At 46.0% G+C, this 21,585-nt stretch overlaps 1 protein-coding gene across 1 annotated transcript in view; it reads right to left on the bottom strand.

Annotated features, from left to right (window-relative positions):
- Nucleotides 1-21,585, bottom strand: part of SMG5 (SMG5 nonsense mediated mRNA decay factor) — a 317,166-nt gene that overhangs the window by 214,876 nt on the left and 80,705 nt on the right. Inside the window, exon 5 of the mRNA XM_086947626.1 lies at nucleotides 10,855-10,944. Within this exon, the coding sequence (XP_086803752.1) occupies nucleotides 10,855-10,944 (90 nt within the window). The remainder of the gene's footprint in view (nucleotides 1-10,854; nucleotides 10,945-21,585) is intronic.

Genomic DNA, 21,585 nt, shown 5'->3' with positions numbered 1-21,585 from the left:
CAGCAGTAATCTGATGTTCTGGGCCCCAATATTTATACTCCGTTTATCTTTGTTCTTTTGGGCAGAGTGTGTCTGCGCTCAGCCCAAACAAGTTCTGTCCTTTCTGGCCCACCTTCCTGGCAGGGAGTGGAGACAGCATTTTGCAAGGGAGACATGGCCTATTCAGGTGCAAGGGAAATCTCCTCCCACAACTCTACATGCAGACCAGGCCTATTCAGGTGCTAGTGAAACTTCTCCCACTACTCTGAATGCAGCCCAGGTCTATTCAGCCCAGCCCTGACTCAGCCAGGAAAGGCATGACTCACCTCAGCCCCCAGTGGCTGTCTACAGTGAACGCACATCCCCAGTCGCTGTCCCAAAGCCAGACCATCAATCCAGAACCCCGCAGAGGCACACATGATGGCTAGGCAAGAAAATACATACTTTCTAAAAGGGCTATTTTCAAACACAACATAAAAATCATCTTTACTAAAAGATGCATTTTTACATTTTGAGTTTAGGCATACTAAACCTCATTTTGTCGCAATGGGAAGTTATATTTGTAAGAGGTTACAAAGTATCTAACATTCTATCCTATGCAACAGTTAGTTTTTCCATAGTGAAAAACTAAATACACTGTATTTAACTATCGGGACATGTCACACACACCCGTACATGTTCTAACTTTCACATACACTGCAGCCTGCCCACAGGGGTACCTTGGGCCTACCTTGGAGTTGACTCGCATGTATAAAAGGGAAGATTAGGACTTGGCAAATGGGTGCATTTGCCAGGTCGACATGGCAGTAGAGACTGCACGTAGACACTACAGTGCAGGTCTGAGAACCCTTTGAAATGTTGCTTGTGTGGGTGGCACAATCAGTGCTGCAGGCCCACTAGCAGCATTTGATTGACAAGCCCTGGGCGTACACAGTGCACTGTACTAGGGAATTAATAGTAAATCAAATAAGCCAATTATGGAAACACTAATACATAATAATTTACACAGAGTATATGCACTTTAGCACTGAAGAGCCAAGCTTGGGCATGTTTGTTAAAAGCACAGGCACACAAGGCTAAAACTGGGATCATTACCACCAATCACAGGACAAAGCCTGAGCTTTCTTCTTGCCTGCACACCTACCCCTTGCCCTCTTGTGGTATTTTACAGCAGCACCGATACTAACCACTTTCTCCATGGGTTAATTTATTTTCCCAGCCCCACTTCCATGTGCTCTCTCCACATGAGATATCTAAATTACTTGCTTAGTACCACGGTTCACCACAGCTTGTCGACACCGGAAGCAAGGCAACTCGAGCAAAGCAAACTGCAGTGCACCACGGGTATAGCACGGCTACTATTCTGCTTACCCCACAATATACATACCGCTGTAGTGATGATATATTGAACAAAGTAAACATACTGAGATTCTTACATTCAATCACAAGCCTAGAAAATATTGGCTCCTCTGATCTGCTTCGAATAGAGTTCCAGTCAAACAATCTACAATGCTCAGAGATAACCAAAGCAACCTGGAACTCCAAAGAGACAGTCCAAAAAATCATGACGAAAGGGAGTACATTTAAGCAATGGGGGATAAAACTTGAAATTGAAAAACTATTGCTCTATCCGACACCCTTCCTACCCCTCACTGGGACACCCTTACGGAAAGACACCAAGTCAGTTCTAAAGGAAGCAAGGAGCACCTCACCAAGAGTACATCCCCAAGACACAAAGACCTTTCTATCAGCAGGCGACTCAAGGGACGTATATCATACCTGGTCACCTGCCTCACGAAATTGGAGGCAAATTCAGCGCACCATTTATACAGCAGATAATACAAACTGACAAAGGGAGAGTAATCTCAATCAAGTCTTGAACAACTCCAGACAAATTAAGATATGTATTTGGAACATCAATGGTCTAGCTAGCAAAAGTGAGGACAAAGTTCCTGCAATACCTAAACGCATTTGATTTGCTACTGCTGCAAGAGACCTGGGAGGAAAAGGCCTTATCAAAAGGACAAAGGCTGGACTTGGTAACCACCTATAAATATCTGGGAGTAGTCTTGGACCACAAGAACACGTTCAAGCCCCAACTGGAATCCTTGCGAGGGAAGGGAACCGTGACCTGTTTGACAATAAAATCTCTTAAGGCCAAGCTCCCTGACTTAACACTTAATCCGCTGCTCCAGGTCTTGCGAGTAAAGCTACAACCGACTCTTACATATGGGAGCAAACCCCTTCAAGGAAAGGATGCAGTGTTATTGGACATAGTGATAGCAAATTCATATAGGGCAATCTTCAATCTGTCAAGATACATTTCTCCAGCTCAAATACGGCTAGAATTTGGTCTGTTAAAACAAACATTGAAAAGACGTGGCATGTACGTTACAACCTGGCACAAGATTCGGAGTGCCGAGGTTGGTTCTTTAAACTCAAATTTATGGGAGGAGCTGCTTTGCCAACGAAAATCCTCTGCCAGAGACTACTTATCTTATTCACTCCAAATCTTGGGACTGTCAGACCTTTGGGACATTTCTACTGATCTGTTGACGTTTAAAAAAAAATCACGAAAAAAATCTATGTATAATTTCCTTAATTGAGGACAAGAAGACATTATCCAAAAGAGCCCATGGCTGGATTACACTCAGTGATAATACAGTACTGCAGCCTCAAGAGTATCTTAAAACCAGTATGAATCTAAAGACAAAGGAAAAGTTTTTAAAACTAAACCTAGGTGTAATTGCAGTTGTCCCCCATCTCTCACCCTGGGAAAGAAAGAACTCTCCGCAATACTGTCGCTTGTGCAAAGCTGGCAAGGAAGATATCATCCATGTAATCTGTATCTGCTCCAAACTAAAGGACCTAAGGTACGATTTACTGCGTCCATCGGTCAAACTATATGGTGTTCGAACATGTAGGCAGGCATTCAAACTGTGCTTCAACCCCAGCTAAACAAATTTAAATTGTCGGGTTACAACATTTTTGAACTCGTGGCGAAAAGACAGTAGAGCACGCTCCCCGCGGAATAAAAATAAAAATTAAAAAAAAGCCGGACTGAAAATCTTTGACTGTGTCCTGCAGCCATGAACTTTTAAAAATATTTATGGCCATAAATTGATATTAAGTACATTGTTTTTTTTTTTTTTAAGTTTTAGAAAGTTGTATAAAACGAATTTTAGGCTACATTTTAGCAATGTTCTAAATTGTTTTGTAAAGGTTTTAATTAACCGTGTACAAATAAAAATATTACTTACCTACTGCTTAGTACCAGACATTCCGTTTCACCACCCAGGGCAGGGCCTCACCAGGGGACCCACCCTATCACTGATGCAGACAATCTAAGAAGCAGAGAATGAAACAGGTGTGCACTAGCAGGATTACACTTCATAAGTGCATACACCTATGGTGTGAACATCCTTCCAAAAGTCCATCCACAGAATGACAGAAGTGATCTTGCTCAAGACTTATTCCTTCTACTTCGGTACTGACAGCCCGTAGACTTCTTTCTTTTAAAATTAATGGTTCTGGGAAGCTGTAGCTCCAGCCTCCCATATCTTCTCACCCAATGCTCGAACCCAATAAGCACCTACGCTTAGTCTTCACTTTATGTGCCTCTAAATCCCTTCACACCACCAACATCCTTCATTCGGCCTGGCCAGCTCATTTTTTACTCATTAAATACTCCTCCAGCATTTTCACATGCTCCTCCTTAACCAGGTCATATCCTAAAGACTTGCAATACCTTTCCCAACCGGTTTTCAGTTCTCTGTCCCCCACTATCTAACAAGTATCCTTATCAATGCAGGGTCGATTAACATAAAACACCTAAACATTCACTACCTGATTTCAAACACTAGATCAAATCTTCTTTCCACCAATGAAAACTTGTTAAGAGAAGACAAACTCCCAGGCTCCCCAAAGCCAAATTGCCAGACTACCAACTCCTGAGAAGAAACTCTCTCATTAAAAAGACTGTCACGGAGATTGCAGGAATATTCGGAAGTCCTTGCCAACAACCAGCTTCCAAGCTATATCTGCGGCTGAACGCAAACTGTTACTCAGCTGGTGCTCTCCTTCTTTAACATACCCATACTCCTGCTCATTTCTACTAATACACAGTCCACCACTGAAATCTGATTTCTCAGGTGCCTTCCTCGACATCAATATCGGAAGCAACAAACTGCATATTTGTTCTCACTGACATTTGGTTCGGCAAACAGTACAGTCATAGACCAGATCCCTCTACCTGCATTTAGAAGCTCTGAACTTCCTCTAACTGGTCTCCAGTGTTGCACCAGAGATAAAACAAAATCTTAATCCAATCTTCACACCATCATGACATCACCACAAATGAAAATCGATCCATTATATGGAATGACCACTATGTCATCCACTTCAGCTTGACTCTCTCCACTGGTCCTACATTAGCTTCAACACTCTCCAGTAACAATATTAGATACACAACCCCATCATGGAATTTAAACATTCAGTTCTACCTTTGGCTCTCCAAAACCATTACCAAGGTGAGTTTCTGCAAAGCTTCACCACACCTTAAAAACTAGCCACCTCTAAAAATATCTAAGTTTAACGAAAAAAAGGGCATCCTTCACCCCTTCAACCAAAAACTATTATGAATGACAATATACAAAATTGCAATTAAGGCAGAGAAGGGCGCCCTTAATCCAACTGCACATCAAAAGTGCCACAACCATTGAAGAAACTTCACAAAATCATTAATAAATCTCATTTGATCAGAACCTGGATTTCCTTTCACAACAGGTTTATGATGCACCAGCAGACTACTAAACCGCCAAAGGAAAGAACCAGGAAACTACCTCCTAGGCAAGCGAAATGTCAAACTCAAACTTCAGGTTACCAGCCCCAAAAAACTGTACTGAGCTGAATAGTCAATATCATTATCCATTAAGCCACACTTTTTAGGATCACTGTCAACTAGAACAAGCAAATCCTAACAAAAAATAGCCTCTATACTTAAGACCTGCCCAGCTACTTTTCAAACTTCAATGGCAGTTTCTTCATAAAAATCGCTCAGGCTCTTCAGATTTCTCAATATTTGGAAACAAAAACTTTTCTAAGACTATTTACATGGGCAGCAGGTAGAAAAGGTCTTGACGTGGTACATCAACCCCAGCCTGTCTGAGAAACCGAGCGACAGACCTATTCCTTGGTCTGGATTATTTTCTTCCTCACCGAATGGTCAAACATTATTTTTCTTCATTATTGTTCTTCTACCTTCTATGTCTACACTGTCATTGGGCATTGTTTGATCATTTCAACACTGCTATTTAACACCACCACTGACTTCATTATATCAGACCTACACCTACCTCAGCAAATCATTCATCCCAGCCTCATACAATCATGGGGACAACGCCCAGATGATCCTGTAACTTGAAAACTCTTCTGACCTTGCAGAAGAGTCAAGGATTGGTTTAAACCACCTTCCTTCAACTAAACTTAGATTGATTTAATAAAAAGTGGCCATACTGCCCAACTCAATCCACACATGACCATCCCAGCCTTCAGAAAAGCATGTGATGGTGGCGCTCAATCCTTATTTGTACACAGATGCAAGCTCTGGAAATTCAAATGGGCAGAAATAAGGACCACAGATGATTACCTAGAACTCAGTAGAGCAAATAAATACACAGATATTTGCAAATAGGCTATTCATTCTACCCCTGCTCATCCTAGAGGAGATGTTGCTTTTACACTAACCTATCAATCCTACACTTCTATTTCATGCTTAAGGAAAACATGCAGATAGAAAATTGCTACATCATAATTCGGCACTTGAAAAATATACTCACCGACTTGCTATAGCAAGCCAGATTTTATCAGATCTAGCTATTTATAGGACCTACTTGTCAGTTCTGAAGAGTGATCTTAAACCAGAAAGGAATTGGTGTTCAGTTCACTAAGAAAGCGAATGAGCAAGTAAAATAGCTTTAAATCTTGCTTCTGTCTTGATACATTTGCTGTCTGTTCAAGGACAGAGGTTACATGTCAGTTTGTCTTTTTACTAATTGCTGCTTATGTTATATGGAAAGTGGTGTTTACTTTAGCTTATTACAGTTTGAGGTTTTTTTTAATGTTTCATTCATTCAGACTTGTAGAGCGCAAAAACTGCCAATGGCGTTAATGCACGGATAGCAGATTAGTCTTCAGAAGGGGGGAACTGAGAAGGACATAACTGTTGCCCATGACAGAGTGAACAGCCAGGTCCTTTTGTCAAGTGATCCATCTGATAATCATTGAAAAACAAAATGCTGTAAAATGTCAGTTTTTTTGCTAACACAACATTTAAACAGCTTGTAAATGAATAGTACAAATATTTCAAAATATATCAGGAAATCCAAAAGCATTTTTTTGTAATTTAGAAGTTAGATGCAAACAGATTTAAATAGGAGCAACACAAATCAAAACACTACTTGGCGTTGTGCAAATGACAAATATTTGCAGAAACTGGATATCTAAAACATTATTTGTACACTGTATAGTTTTATAAGTAAAACCTTATTTCAGTGGGAACTTTGTGGCCATTTCAATGGAAAATCTGCTGATAGCAAATGATTGCTTCCACTTCATGCTTTAGGTATCTATTTACTAAAAGTGATAGATTTTAAACATTATTTGAGAAACATTCCTGCCCCCGTCCTGATGACAAAACGGTTAATGAACTAAGGGGCAAGTCAGCGGTCATATGTATCATTTATGGGGGTAGATTTGCATCCTATATGGAGCAAAGGTTTAGTCTATTAAATCAAACAAAAGTGTATTTCTGTGCAGCACACATGCTGAACTCGCACGTTTGAAGGTGCTCTCATAGGTGATAATGAAGAAGATGGTGGCACAGTGAAATAAAGTATTTGCCCATGATCACATAATTTGAACACATTTATGTGTCATGAGCATTATAAGAAGGTCGAGTAGATTATTTAAGTCACTAGACCTGGAGGTCTAGCAACATTTTAATGATTTTGAGGCCTGTAATTGGAAAAGCCCCTCAAATCTTCTGCACAATGTTCTACGTGTAGGCCAAGTAATAACCATAACCTACTAACTGAAAAACATGCCCTGGGATAGCATCTCAGCCAACAGGTCAAATGAGAAGTACAAACGAAGTTCTAAACTCATTTACATATCTATGCTTCACTCAATGCATAAATACAGATAAGCTCACCACAGCAAGAGTGTAGCACAAAACCTCAAACTCTAACAGAAAAAACTACTCTATAAACAAAGACTTAATACCATGTCCTTCAAACTGAGTAGCCCCTTATTTTGCTGCCCTAGAGTGCTTCAGAACCTCGCCAGAAATGTGATAGTTAAGAAAACAATAATATACATTAAATATTGCTTGATAGAATTTAAATATTTACATCAAACTTACCTAATTTCTCAAAGCCTATGGTGCATGCAGCAAAAGTCGGATTTGACATTTCGTAGATGTGAAAAAAAGGAGGAGGGGACTTTCTATTCACGATGTGGACATTAAAAATAATTCAGTTTCTGAGGAGCTATTGCAGACAACCTGCACACTGTAAACCAAAGATATTCTTCAGCGACTGGGCTAAGTCATCTGTAAAAGAAAAATGACCCACAACTCCATGGAGCAAGAGGTCCCTACCATTTTGAATAGAAAAGCCCGTCTAGACTAGTCCTGTATTGTAGAACTTCCATTATATGAAGCTAGGGGATTTGCCACCCTCACACTCAAGAAAACTGACAGTTTAGGTAGAAGTGGGTAAACTACAGAGAGAAATTAATCAAAACTGAATTATAACTGAAGGGAGAGGTTTTATGTTCAACCGTAACTGGCAGAAACAACCCTGAATATTGTTATTCGAAGAGGGTGTTAAAGACATAAGGAGTGCTTGTAGGAAGATGGCTCTTTACATACTATACCAAAGTAAGGTATCGTGTGCACAGAGTCCAGTGGAGCTTACAGAGGTAAAAGTTAACACCTTACTCTCCATTTGTGGTAGTGTGGGCGAGGAGTAAAGCTTTATCAGAGGGATGTGTTAAGTATTTATTGTACACACTCAGGTAAGATTTACTGAACTCAGACCAATTTCTTGTATAAAAATATATTTCATTAGTTGTATATCTACTTTTAGATCCAGGAAGGACTTGGTACAGCTAAGTAAAGTTGTACTTTACAAAACAGGTTGAAAAGAATATGCAAGCTGGATGAAATTGACTTTGTTACAGGTTTGTAAAATATTTAAAGACAGTTGGTATTATGTTTTAAGTACTTTGTAATTACTTTTTAGATTGCTTTTTCTACTCGGTGTGGTATGCCTTGATATCACACAGGGACATTTCCTAGACAAAGGTAAGTAAAACACTTTTTTGCATTCAAACACATTTGCTTGGGTTTCATACTAACACAACTCAACAGTTAGAACTTTTCCAGAGGAAAAACAGTCAATGCAATCCTATGAAAGAAAATGTGGTTATCCATTTGCAGGTAAGCAATCGGTTTTGAGAGTTGAGTTTCCGGAGTTAGAAAAAGGGTTCCCCTAGGGTCAAGTAAGCACTAGGAGCCCCTTTAGCAGGACTAGGGCGGCCGGGTGTAGAGTCCCGAGGCCTAATGTTAGCCTATGGGGCCGTCGGTTGGTGGCTGCTCTCGGGCAGGCGACTGGGCTGAGGGAGCAAAGCTCCGAGGGTTACACTTAGGGCAAAGGGGGATCCAAGTTAGCACACAAGGTGCACCCACAGCGCACAGGGGCGGCTGGGTGCTGAGTTGGCGTAAAATGCCCTGTTTTTAATGGGAGATCTCCGGTCTGAACAAAGACTGGAGGCGAGGGCAGGAAGACTTCCTGGAGGCGACCACCAGTGGGTAAGGCAACTTGGGATGCTGGTGGATGCCTGGACACCGTCGGTTGGGACCACCCAAGGCCGTGTGGGGTCTGGTGCAGGGGTGTCTTTAGGTGTTGGATTTCATTACCAGCTCCAGTAGGGGGGACCCTCAAGATAGAGGCTGCAAACATCGTTGGGAGGCTTGAGGTAGGTCAGGGATCACCAGATCCCAGGTCAAATTAACTGGGGGAACCTCCTTGTGGTGTTGGGCCCCTCGAACTTCGGCCGGGGGTTTGGGTGCAAACCCGCATATTTGGCTGGAACAAGACTCTGATTCTTGAGCTAGTCTGGTGTGCACAGGAGACAGGTCCTCTGGGATATGAGTTGGGGCCCCCACTTCTGGCCAGCCTCTATGGGCTCCCCTCCTTCCCCCACCCAGTCAGTGAAAAGCCTCGGGGTTACTCTCTGCTCCGACCTCTCATTGAAAACCCAGGTCGGAACAGTGATCTCTTCCTGCTTTTTTCAGCTAAGAAAGATAAAAAAAATCGCCCATTTGCTGTCTCATTCTGCACTCATTCAGGTGATAATCGCCTTGGTCCTTTCACGTCTGGACTTTTCCAACTCTATCTACTTGGGCCTTCCTCTCACCCTCGTTAAACGCATGCAGATTGCTCAAAATCAAGCGGCTAGATTAATATTTAAGAGCAACCGCAGGAAGTCGGCCAAACCCCTACTAGCCTCCCTCCACTGGCTCCCCATAGCCCAACGGATCACCTTTAAGGTAGGCTGCATAACCTTCAAAGCCTTTCACGGCAAAAGCCCCAAGTTCGTTAACCATCTCATAAATAAATACGAACCGACCCGGGATCTTCGCTCTGCCCACCTGTCCCTTCTCTCGCTACCCTTGTACAAAAAGAAACGCCTAGGTGGATCTCGCTTCGCCTACCTCGCCCCCAAAATCTGGAACTCCTTTCCCCTGTCTATTCGGAACTGCACTAAGCTAGTAGAATTCAGGAGAGCCTTGAAGACCTGGCTATTCAAACAAGCGCACGGTTAGAGCATTGTCACCTCTGCCTCATCAGTTACCTTCTGTCTCTCAGCGCCATGAAACCTCTGGGTGACCGTGCGCTTAACAAATTCCGAATAAGATAAGATAAGATAAGAGGGGCAGCTGGACACACTGAAGCAGGTCGAGGTCAGGACAGGCCAGTAGAGCTGGGCCAAGGCAGTTGGTGTCCTCTTCTTCCTTCAGGATGGCTTTTGGTCCGTCTTCTTGCTTGGCTGAGGTGGCAAGGTTCAGGGTCACCCCCAAATACCAAAGTTAGGGGGGTTTCAGGTAGGTACAGGTCGGGACCAATAGGTCCCTTCCTTGGGATGGGGGACACCCCCTATATCTCTGGTTGGCTGTCCCCCCTCCCCCCCCCCCATCTTCAAGACTGGCAGGGACTGAGGGGTGTACTTTGCCTCGCCTCCTAAGCCTGAGGGTGAATTCTAAACCTCACCTATGACTCACTGTCACCAACAGCCAGTCACCTCATAGCCTGTAAGAGGGGATGTAGCTAAACCTCACAGTGGTTGAAAGCATATTTTAGATGAAACTCCGTTGAACACGTCAAAAGGTAGAGTACCTCCAGTGGGCTTGCAGATTGTCAAGAAAGTTCATGTAAAAATAAAGTGGTCACAGAAAACAATGTGGGCATAGCTTTCTTTTCAAAGTCCTTGAAACTTTGCTTCAGCATGAGGCCTGCTTGCATTGCTCTATCGATCAATAACTGTGGCCATATATGCAAGCTTGATTGCATGCTGTCTGACTGTAAGAGTTATGTGGGCCAGTAAGTATATACATGAGCGGTATGCATTCATGACAGAACTTGTGTGTTGGTCTTGGTGCATAGTTAACTGCGCAGGTGAAAAGATGAGCAGTGGCGGTCTGATTCTAATTTTCTTTTTTTTTGGGGGGGGGTGTTCCTTGGAAGAGCATACATGTTGAGTCTTAAGAACAACAGCTGAATAGAGAGCATGAGTTACAATGAAAAAACTAACCTAAATCTCCCAGATACACAAGACATCTGTGGCATGCCATCTGTGCCCAATCCATCTCCTTCACAGATGCAGACACTGGTTTCTTAGAACCTATAAAATAGGAAATAGAAAAATAAACACTTTCTAGAACATTTATCAGGGAGAATTCTGCAGATAGCCTGATACAAAACACAGTGTGGTGAACAAATGGTGCTTCCAAGCAAAGAAAATAAATGCTGAAACAGTTATCCTTTATTGTGACCACATTTATGAAAAGTTGTGGCTAAACTAATACGTTTGACGGACGCACACAACCAATATAATCTTTATTTGATTTGAAATAAACCATAAAAAATAACTTTTTTTAAACATGCAATATAATAAAGATATTTAATAAAAATACATAATCTCTGAAAGTTGATTTCTCATCGAATTCTTGACCGTTATCAAAACTTTTCTTCATAAAAACTTATGTCTATATCCCAACTGGTGATGACACTAAGAAGTAAACCACAACCATTGGTTTAAATACTTACCTTACTCTTTTAAACCCTTGTTTTAAATGTAGGTTAACTTCCAGCTTTGATCAATTGAATACCATTTACATCATCATAATTCAAGGAGGCTCCCATCTTCCTATGCATTTTCCTTATACACTCAAACCAAGGAATATTAAAAACATAATCAAGTGGTAGTCAATCTATAATGAGTGCCCTATTAAAACTTGTTTCTTGTTTTGAACATATCGTAATTTAATCACATCCTCAACACAAATCACCACTAATTCTGCATGGCAAATAATGAAACAGGTGCTTTGTGGCTGGAAGAGCATTCTCCTGACAAAGGTATTCACTGATTTTTGCATTTTATGGCACAAGGTATATCCCTGTTTTGGCATGAAACACGTGGGATCGGAAGAGAGGCACCCTGGGGGCACTGGAGGGACGCGCTGTAGTGGTCCGCTTATTCCTGACCCGGAAGTAGACACAGGCGAAACGATTGAAGAGGACGCCATGTCGGTGGTGGTGGAGAACGGAGCGAAGGTCGAGGAGGAGTGCGAGCAAGGGGCAGCGGAGACGGAGAGGGAGCGAGAAGAACGGAGGAAGTCATCTGGAACTGGGTGGATGACGAGAAATGTAGGAAGGAGATTACACAGGGATTGCAGAGACAGACCCGAGGGAAGGCGTGACGGAATGGGCTGCTGTGACTCCAGTCAGGAGTCACGGCTCAAGGTTAAGTGTTGTCTCCAGGGGAGCTACTGAAGCAGGTGGAATTCTATTACAGGACCAGAGGCTTCATATCAATCAATCAAGACATTTATAGAGCGCACTACTTACCCGGAGGGTCTCAAGGCGCTTGGGGGGGGGGGGTGCTGCTACTGCTCGAACAGCCAGGTCTTGAGCTTCTTCCTGAAGGAGAGGTGGTCTTGGGTCAGGCGCAGGTCGGTCGGGAGGGAGTTCCAGGTCTTGGCAGCCAGGTAGGAGAAGGACCTTCCTCCTGTTGTCGTTCTTCGGATGCGGGGGACGGCGGCGAGGGCGTGACTGGCTGATCGGAGATGGCGTTTGGGAGCGTAGAAGTTGATGCGGTTGTTAAGGTAGCTCGGGCCTTGATCGTGTAGGGCTTTGTGTGCGTGGGTGAGGAGACGGAAGGTGATTCTTTTGTTGACGGGGAGCCAGTGCAGGTTTCTCAGATGTCCGGAAATGTGGCTGTGTCGTGGGATGTCGAGGATGAGTCTGGCTGAGGTGTTCTGGATCCGCTGGAGTCTCTTCTGGAGCTTGGCGGTGGTTCCGGCGTAGAGGGCGTTGCCGTAGTCCAGTCGGCTGGTGACGAGGGCCTGGGTGACCGTCTTCCTGGTCTCGGTGGGGATCCACCGGAAGATCTTCGGTAACATGCGCAGGATGTTGAAGCACGACGAGGAGACGGCGTTGACTTGTCTGGTCATGGAGAGGGAGGAGTCCAGGATGACGCCCAGGTTCCGTGCGTGGTCTGTCGGTTTGGGTGCGGTGCCCAGGGCGGGAGGCCACCAGGAGTCGTCCCAGGCGGAGGGCGAGGAGCCCAGGATGAGGACCTCCGTCTTGTCTGAGTTCAGTTTCAGGCGGCTGGTCGTCATCCACTCGGCTACGTGTTTCATCCCTTCGTGAAGGTTGGCTCTGGCGGCGGCGGGGTCGTTGGTCAGGGAGAGGATCAGCTGGGTGTCGTCAGCGTAGGAGATGATGTTGAGGTTGTGCTGGCGTGCGATGGCCGCGAGGGGGGGTCATGTAGACGTTGAAGAGGGTGGGGCTCAGCCAGATCCTTGAGGGACGCCGCATATGACTTCGGTGGCCTCTGACTTGTACGGTGGTAGTCGGACTCTCTGTGTTCTTCCGTCGAGGAAGGAGATGATCCACTCCAGTGCCCTCTCCTGGATTCCGACGTTGCTGAGGCGCTGCACTAGGGTGCGGTGGCAGAGAGTGTCGAAGGTCGCGGAGAGGTCTAGGAGGATGAGGGCCGCTGTTTCTCCGTTGTCCATCAGGGCTCGGATGTCATTGGTGGCCGCGATGAGGGCGGTCTTGGTGCTGTGGTTGGCTCGGAAGCCAGACTGTGAGGGGTCGAGGGATCCGTTCGTCTCGAGGAAGGCGGCCAGCTGCTTGTTGACGGTCTTCTCGATGACTTTGGCTGGAAACGGGAGGAGCGAGATGGGGCGGTAATTCTTGAGTTCGGTGGGGTCCGCTGTAGGTTTCTTGAGTAGGGCACTGAGTTCGGCATGCTTCCAGCTCTCCGGGAAGGTGGCGGTGTCGAAGGAGGTGTTGATGATGTCCCGCAGGTGGGGTGCGATGACAGCGTCGGCCTTGTTGAAGACGTGGTGAGGGCAGGGGTCGGTTGGAGATCCGGAGTGGATGGAGTTCATCATGCGGACGGTGTCTTCGGTGCTGATCGGAGTCCAGGCACGGAGGGTGGTGGTGGGGGGCGGTGGTTCAGTCGTGGCGTGCGTCGGTCGGGTGCTGAAGCTGTTGTGTATGTCCGCGATCTTGTTGTGGAAGTAGGAGGCGAGGGAGTTGCAGAGGTCTTGCGATGGGGTGATGTCGTTGTTGCCGGCGTTGGGGTTGGAGAGCTCTTTCACGATGTTGAAGAGTTCCTTGCAGTTGTGTGCGTTGTTGTCCAGCCGGTCCTTGAATGCAGTTTTCTTGGTGGCGCGGATCAGTTCATATTATGCTTCTCTTTCATTTATTGCTACACACAGCAGCCAATGAAATTAAGCATTTGTATATCAAAAAACTACATTTCCCATGATGCACACAACACATCACATCCTGTCATAGCCCGTAAGAGCCAGTCAATACCGGATATCCTCCTCTTTCTTTGCTACTCACGCAGCCAGTTAAGTGCCTTTATATCTTGTCACTTCATAACTGATATGTTCATGCTTTATTGACAAGTTGTAGTGTATTTGGTGTGTGCTTATCGCGCTTGGTATATTTTATTTGCATTGCCTGCTTGATGTTGGTGCCGCGAGCCTCGCGCTCGCTTTATTTAATGTGCCGCTACCTCCCGGTGTCATCGGGGGACCCGTGCTCTGCGGGGGGACGTCCCGGAAGGGGACAGTGATGGTATCTTGTTGCGCGAACATCGCGCTGGTGTTCTTAGCCCCCCCTGCCCCTCCGGCGGCTATTGAAGTGTACGCGGCAGCGCTGCATTCTGTGTTGGTTTTCCCGCTTGGCGGGCGGGTGTCAATACGGCCGCACAGCGGTCAAAACAAATGTACTTACCGGTACTGCCCTGCGGACGGTGGAGGTTCTTGGCATTAATTCAACGCACAGAGGTTCCACTCATAAGCCGGAAGCGCAGAGCATTTTCACTTTCGTTCTGCATAGGTTTCGATTTGCATAGCCCAATTGGGCTGTTTTTTGGTAGGATTGGGATACGCACATCGCTACTGTCCAATTCTCAGGCGTTTTAGCTCATTTCGGCTCGGTTTTCGCCCGGAGCACCCCCCCTACGACTGGCAGGCTGTAAGAAACCCTTGGGCCTGGAGTGAGCACACCTCCTGCATATCGGAGAGTGCTCTTTGCTCCACCTACGTACTGAGGGCTGTAAGAACTGTTGATACAGCCTGTGCTGAGGAGCTAGGTACCTGGTAATTTTACTTTGTGCTGTGGGTTGGCTCCTCCAATTACTCCTCTCTGGATTTTGCCTCATGAGCAAATCTGTGTACAAATTTGGCACTACCATGGATGATTGGGTTACCTATGAAGACGATGACAACCTGTATGAGGAGGAAGTGAATAATCCTTCCATTGAAGACAACATTGTTGAGGCCCTGGACGCTTCGGTCCAGGACTCTGTCAAGAAGGCCTTTGAGAAGACAGTTCCGGGAACTGTGCAACAGGCGCTGGCTACTGCACTAAAACCTATCACTAAGCAGTTAAAGAAATTTGCTAAGCGTCATGGCTTCACTGCCCCGACAGTTCCTCCAGCCTCTGACTCTCAAACTAAGTCCTGGCCGCACTCCTATACCTTGTCCTCACTGCCTGCCCTGGACTTCAGCACGTCCAAGGCTCCGGACACTGATACCAATACAGACACTAAGTCTACTGACACTCCAGATGAGTCTCCTCCAAAGAAGAGGACGAGGAAGTCCAAGAATGTGGAGCCTTCACAACCTATATCTACCCCCTTTAACTTTAATCCCGCTGACATTGTTCATCCGAGATCTTCCGATTGGCTTGCGGCTCCGGAGGTTGCTGCATATCTGCAGGACAACCTGCATAAAAGTTTTGACAAAGAGGTGAGCAATAGGCTCCGTTCAGAGTGTCCTGGGCCGGACATCTCTGATAAGGTTGCAGAACCCCCTGACAGACTCTAGCCTGTGGACTTTAAAAAAGTTCGCCAAAGACCCTAAGGGCATTGATCGTGCCTGGCGGGGGTGCCAGGACAAGCTCCTGGACGTAGTGGGGCCCCCGGCAAAGATCTTGGAGATGGCTTTAGAAGCGTAGGAATCTGGTGCTGCAATGGATCCGCATGTCTTGGCAGGTTGGACCCAGAGGGCGATATAACTCTTAGGTCATGCGAATTGCGCCATATCCACGGAACGGAGAAGTCCCTCCTTATGAGGATGGATTCCAACCTTAGCGAGTTGGCAGCGGCAGAACCACGTCCTCTGGCGGATGGCAACTTGTTCGGTGAACGTTTTGTTCAGGACGTGGTCAAGTACGTGGGCACCTTCACGACGCTCGATAAGGCCCAGTTAGGGATCAGGAGAGTCTTTCCGGCTGGTGTTTTCAACAGGGCCGGACGAGGTCGGGGACGCTCATGTGGCCGTCGGTCCTCCCAAGGTCTCCAGAGAGGTGACTTTGGTTGAGGCAGAGACGATTGGGACTCCACCAGTGGGGGGACGTTCTACCCCATCAGGCAAGGTTTTAACAAGAGACGTTTCAACAGGGGAGCATATTGTGGTGGCTTCCAAGCCCCAGAATCTTCAGGTGAGTGCTCCAGACACCTTCCCACTTCCTTTGGGGGGGTCGTACTCTATTTCTCTTTCACAATTGGGTTCAATTGTCTCAGGATGCTTGGATATTACAGACAGTTCAGAGTTTTCATCTAGATTTCTTTCAGGTTCCCCATCAGGACAGACAGCCCAAGCAGCTGTCTTTTTCCCCAAACAGAAAGCGCTTTTATAGATTCAGAGATCGAAGGATTGCTGAAGAAACACGCGATAGCGCGTTGCAACAAGGGCCCTCGCGGCTTCTGCAGCAATATTTTTCTGGTTCCGAAGAAAGGCGGAGGTTACAGGTTGGTATTCAATTTGAAACATTTCAATCATTACATGGTCTACAAACATTTCAAGAAGAAGGGTATCCATCTCTTGGCAGATCTTATGAAACAGGGAGACAGCATGGTCCGTCTGGACCTGAAGGACACCTATCTATCCATTCTTATTTTTCGTCCACATCGGAGATTCTTACAATTCCAGTGGAGAGACCAATGGTACGAATATTTAGTCCTTTCTTTCGTACTTTCCTTGGCACCATGGTGCTTCACCAAGGTGTTGAAGCCAGTGATAGCCTACCTCAGGGAGCAAGGGGTTCGCATGATAGTGTTTTTAGACGATTTACTGATCATTGCGCAGACGCCGGAGATGGGGGTGCAACACCTGAGCATGACCATTGCTATGTTGTAAAATCTCGGGTTTGTGGTCATCGAAGCCAAATTCATACTGTGCCCATAGCAACAAATGGACTTTCTAGGCTTTGGGATAAATTTCAATTGAGCCTCCCTCGTTCCAAACTTCGGGACATACAGAAGGAGCTACGCTCCCTGTTGTCCAAACAGACAGTCTCGTTGAGTCATTGCCAGGATAGTAGGTCTCCTGGCGTCATCCATTCATGCGATCTTCCCAGGTCCCCTTCACTATCGAGCCCTTCAGATATTAAAGATCCAACATCTGCAGAAGGGTCTCTCGAACACAGACCTTGTTCCTCGGTCTTCAGAGGTCCGAGAGGAACTTTAGTGGTGGTTAGATCACGTGGAAGCGTGGAACGGCCGAGCCATCTTCGGCTCCGATCCAGAGGTTGTCATAGAGTCCGACACCAGCCGCTGGGGCTGGGAAGCGCGCTGCGGAAATATTTCCACAGGAGGGCGATGGTCCCTTCAAGAGCTAGATCTCCACATCAATTGTCTAGAGCTGCTCGCCGGTTCGTTCGCTATCATGACTCGCCCAGAAAAGTCTTGTGTTGCATCCTCCTAAGGATGGACAACATATCGGCAGTTCGCTACATCAACTAACTGGGAGGCACGAGATCCTCCATGTTATTAGAAATAGCGAAGGACTTTTGGCACTATTGCCTAAGTCACTAGATCTCGGTCATAGCCGAATATATTCCGGGCCAGTCGAACGTGGTGGCGGACTGGCACTCCCGACATCTCAAGGACCTCAGCAATTGGCAACTCCAACCTCCGGTAGTTCATTGGTTGCAGGCGATCTGGAGGTCAGATCGACCTCTTTGCGTCCAGACTGAATCGGCAGATGCCCAAGTTCTTCAGCTGGAGACCGGATCAGTTAGCTCTGGCGACGGATGCCTTCACTCAGGATTGGTCTCAGTCTCTGAATTATGCCTTTCCCCCATTCATATTGATTCCTCAAGTGTACACACAGATAATGCAACAAATAGCGGAAGTGATCTTAGTGACTCCCCTGAGTAAGTCGCAACCTTGGTTCCAGAGTCTCCTGGAGGTGAGCTGCGACTCCCACAGGAGGATTGCGGAGTCCCCGGTGATGCTCCAGGGCCCTTAAGGAGAGATGCACCTGATGGTAGTGTCTGGGCAGTTGTCCCTGATGGCCTGGAGACTTTCCGGCAACGTTGGCAAATGCCAGGATTTTCGGAGCAAGCTTCAGCCTTTATCAACCAAGCTTGGGCTCCATCCACCAAGAAGACTTCTGCTTCAGCCTGGAAGAGCTGGGTTCGCTGGTGCATGGAACAGCACGTGGATCTCGTGGGAGCCGGATTACCCTGCATTGTGAACTCTTTTTCAGAAGGCTTCTGAGGGATTAGCATATCGTTCATTATTAATTTCCGTTCCGCTATCTCAGCGGGTCATTCCCAACTTGAGGGCAAACCTGTAGGTATGCATCCGTTAATATGTAAGCTTTTGAAAGGTATTAGGGTAGCGAATCCGCCCAAATCGAAGTATACTTCCTTATGGGATGTGTCTCTAGTTCTTTTTAATCAATGGCCCCAGAATGACATGTTATCCAGGAAACAACTTTCAGCCAAATTGGCCATGCTTTTAGGTCTTGCGGCATGTAGACGTTCATCTGATGTTAAGGCTTTGGACATTACAGGTAGAGTATTTACTACAGAAGGAGTTTCCTCTAACATTACTTCTAGAACTAAGACAAGGTCTCGAAGTGTAGATTACCATGCTTTTCCTATTAATGCTAAGCTTTGTGTGGTGCAAAGTCTTAAGGCCTACGAGGAATGCACCAGGTCCATTCGGCCTGCTGGCATAATCCAATTATTGATTGCTTTGCAGAAACCTTTCAAGCCTGTTACTGCGGCTACAATTGCCAGGTGGTTGAAATATGTTGTGCAAGAGGCGGGTATTGATACCCAAATATTTGGGACACTTTCTGTTTGTAGCGCCATGGCCTCAAAAAGTTTTATGTTAGGATCTACTGTTCAGGACATTATGCATTCTGCTGATTGGTCTTCAGAATCTACTTTTAAACAGTTTTATTATTAGCCGGTGGGTGATATTTCCTCTGTAGTGTTTCATCAGCATTAAACTAGCAAACTACGAAGCCTCCGGTCCTGTAATAGAATAAAAAATTAGCTAGCTATTGCGCCAAGAATTTTCAATTCTATTAAGGACACAGAGGCGGGGATTATCCCAGACGGTTATATTACAAGTATTGTAATGATTTTGCCCTCCCGTGTGTTTATGGTTTGTTTACGCAGAAATTACTTGTTTTATCTCTCATTCTTCCAGGTTCTGAGAAGAAGATGGACTAAATATGCTTCCTGTTGAGAAGAGTTTTCTTTCCAGTTGGATGGTTCTTCCACGTTGGAGGATGTTATTGTTGGACTGGAGTTATTTCATGGACTTTTACTGTTCGAAGCAAAGAAAGAGTAGGATAGCCGGTATTGACTGGCTCTTATGGGCTATGACAGGATGTGATGTGTGCATCATACAAATGTAGTTTTTTGATACACAATACAAAATTTCATTGGCTGCTGTGTGTAGCAATGAATGAGAGAGAAGCATCATCCTCGCCTCCGTGTCCTTATTAGAAATGAAAATTCTTGGTGCGATAGCTAGCTAATTTTTTATTATGCTTGTGGGTAGTGGGCAGGATCCTAGAAGAGACACACTGGGGAGGAGAGACCACCAAGGCTAAAAAGGGGGAAAAACACCTATAACCTTTCCCTAACTTAGGCACTTCCACAGACCCAACCTCCCACCTCTGGGAGTAGTAAAATGGGGTGAAAGAACACACAACCTGGTTGTTTGGTGAAGGTCTACTAGTGTGTTGTTAAGGGTTTTTAACAGCCACATGCCTGTCTACTTTTCCGGAGGGCAAAGCAGAGGGAAGACAGAAGAAGAGGAGGAGGAGAGGAGAAGAACAGTGAAGATACCTTGGCATCTCGAAGAGAGACTCGAGTGGAGTACCAGAGGAATAGAGATTCATAATAATAGAAGGCAAAAACGGGAAAAAGGAATAAAGCCCCTCTTTATCGAACAGTGGCTCCGCCTACTTCTTGTCCTATCACACCCCAAACACCCCTTACACTGAAGAGCTGACTAAAAGCTTTAAAAATGCCTGCCGCAGTGCAAAACATTTAAAAACAATCATTTGCAATGCAATCGGTCTCAAGCTCTTGGTGCTAAAAATGATTTTTATTTGCAGAAGAGTGATCATATTTGCATAGCGCTATTGCCATTTGTATGACCTGGCAGCGCTGGATCACGAGAAAATGGGAAATAGGTTACGAGAGAGACAAGTAATATGCTGCCTTGAAGAAAACAAGCATTGAAAATGCAACGGGTCCCGCCTTTGGTTAAGTTAAAGCTATTTGCTTTGCTAATGGTATTGTAAGGCAAAGCAAATGGCTTTAACTTAATAAAAGGCAAGACCAATTGCATTTTTAATGCATGTTATTGTCTGTAGCTCTCTGACGCTCCGACCCTCTGAATAAAGTAATGAATTGGGCTCTTTACAGGGCAGCGCCTTTCTGTCTGCAGTATGGATGTGTGATGAGATTGCACGTCTGAGTGAGAGAAGATGCTCCCAATGGAGGGTGGGGGGTCAAGTCTTTGTCACCCCTATTCCTCCTCAGAAAGCAATGTGATGGGGAGTATAGGAAGCTGTTACCAGCCCCACTGACCAACACTGCTGTACTTCTAATAGCCCTGCATAAGCCTTAGCAGTGCTGCGTCATGGACAAAACAGTAGAAATGAAAGCATCCTTCACAGAAATCCACAGCAGCTATAGCACACTGCATGCGTATATCTCACCCACAAGTGATGCAGGTACAACAGCAGCTGAGAAACTTACATTTACACAGGTACGGAATTAAGTCAAACACGCGCGCGCACACACACACACACACACGTTTGAAGAAGCCCATGCAGAATTCCTTGTGTGTCCAGCACTTTTCAGGCAATTATAAAATCACAAGACAACGTTATGAGTACAAGCGTCTTGCTGTCGGACGTGCACTTTTTAAATGCCTCCCAGCACAGCGGCTCCAGTTTGGGTGTTGATTATGCTTGTTCACAGCAGCATCTAAAGGTCGAAGACAGCAGCCAGAACATTGGCACGCGGGATAAAGCAGCGCGCAAGGCTTGAATAGCAGGGTCCTTAGAGATGGCATATGAGGGGGTCCAGTCCCAGCGCAGAGTCATGTCACCACTGTGCTCCGTGCACTCTCACCCCTCCAGCCCCGGCGTGCTCCCCGGGCTATCAGCCCAATTACCAGCAGCCCCGGGTATGGGCCGGATGTGTCCTCCGGTGCCCTCGGCTGACACTGCCAGGGAGTGACGAGCAGACGAGAGGGGGGCTGGGAACGGGGTGGGGGTAGGGAGGAGGATACTGGGGAGCATCAGGGAGGGGGCAGAGACTGGAGCCAAGCTCGGTGAGGGGACGAGGAGGTTCCTCTCCCAGGCCCCGCACACCCTCGTCCCTCCGCGTCGCACCTCAGGTAAGGAGAGGAACGAAGACAGGCTCACACTAAAGAGAGGCAAAATGAGACGGGAATGGAAGCGAGAACGTG

This window comes from Lissotriton vulgaris, chromosome 12 (genome assembly GCF_964263255.1).
Source record: "Lissotriton vulgaris chromosome 12, aLisVul1.2, whole genome shotgun sequence".
NCBI lineage: Eukaryota > Metazoa > Chordata > Amphibia > Caudata > Salamandridae > Lissotriton > Lissotriton vulgaris.
Note: the sequence above shows the minus strand (reverse complement) of the source record. Positions and strands in the feature narration are given on the sequence as shown.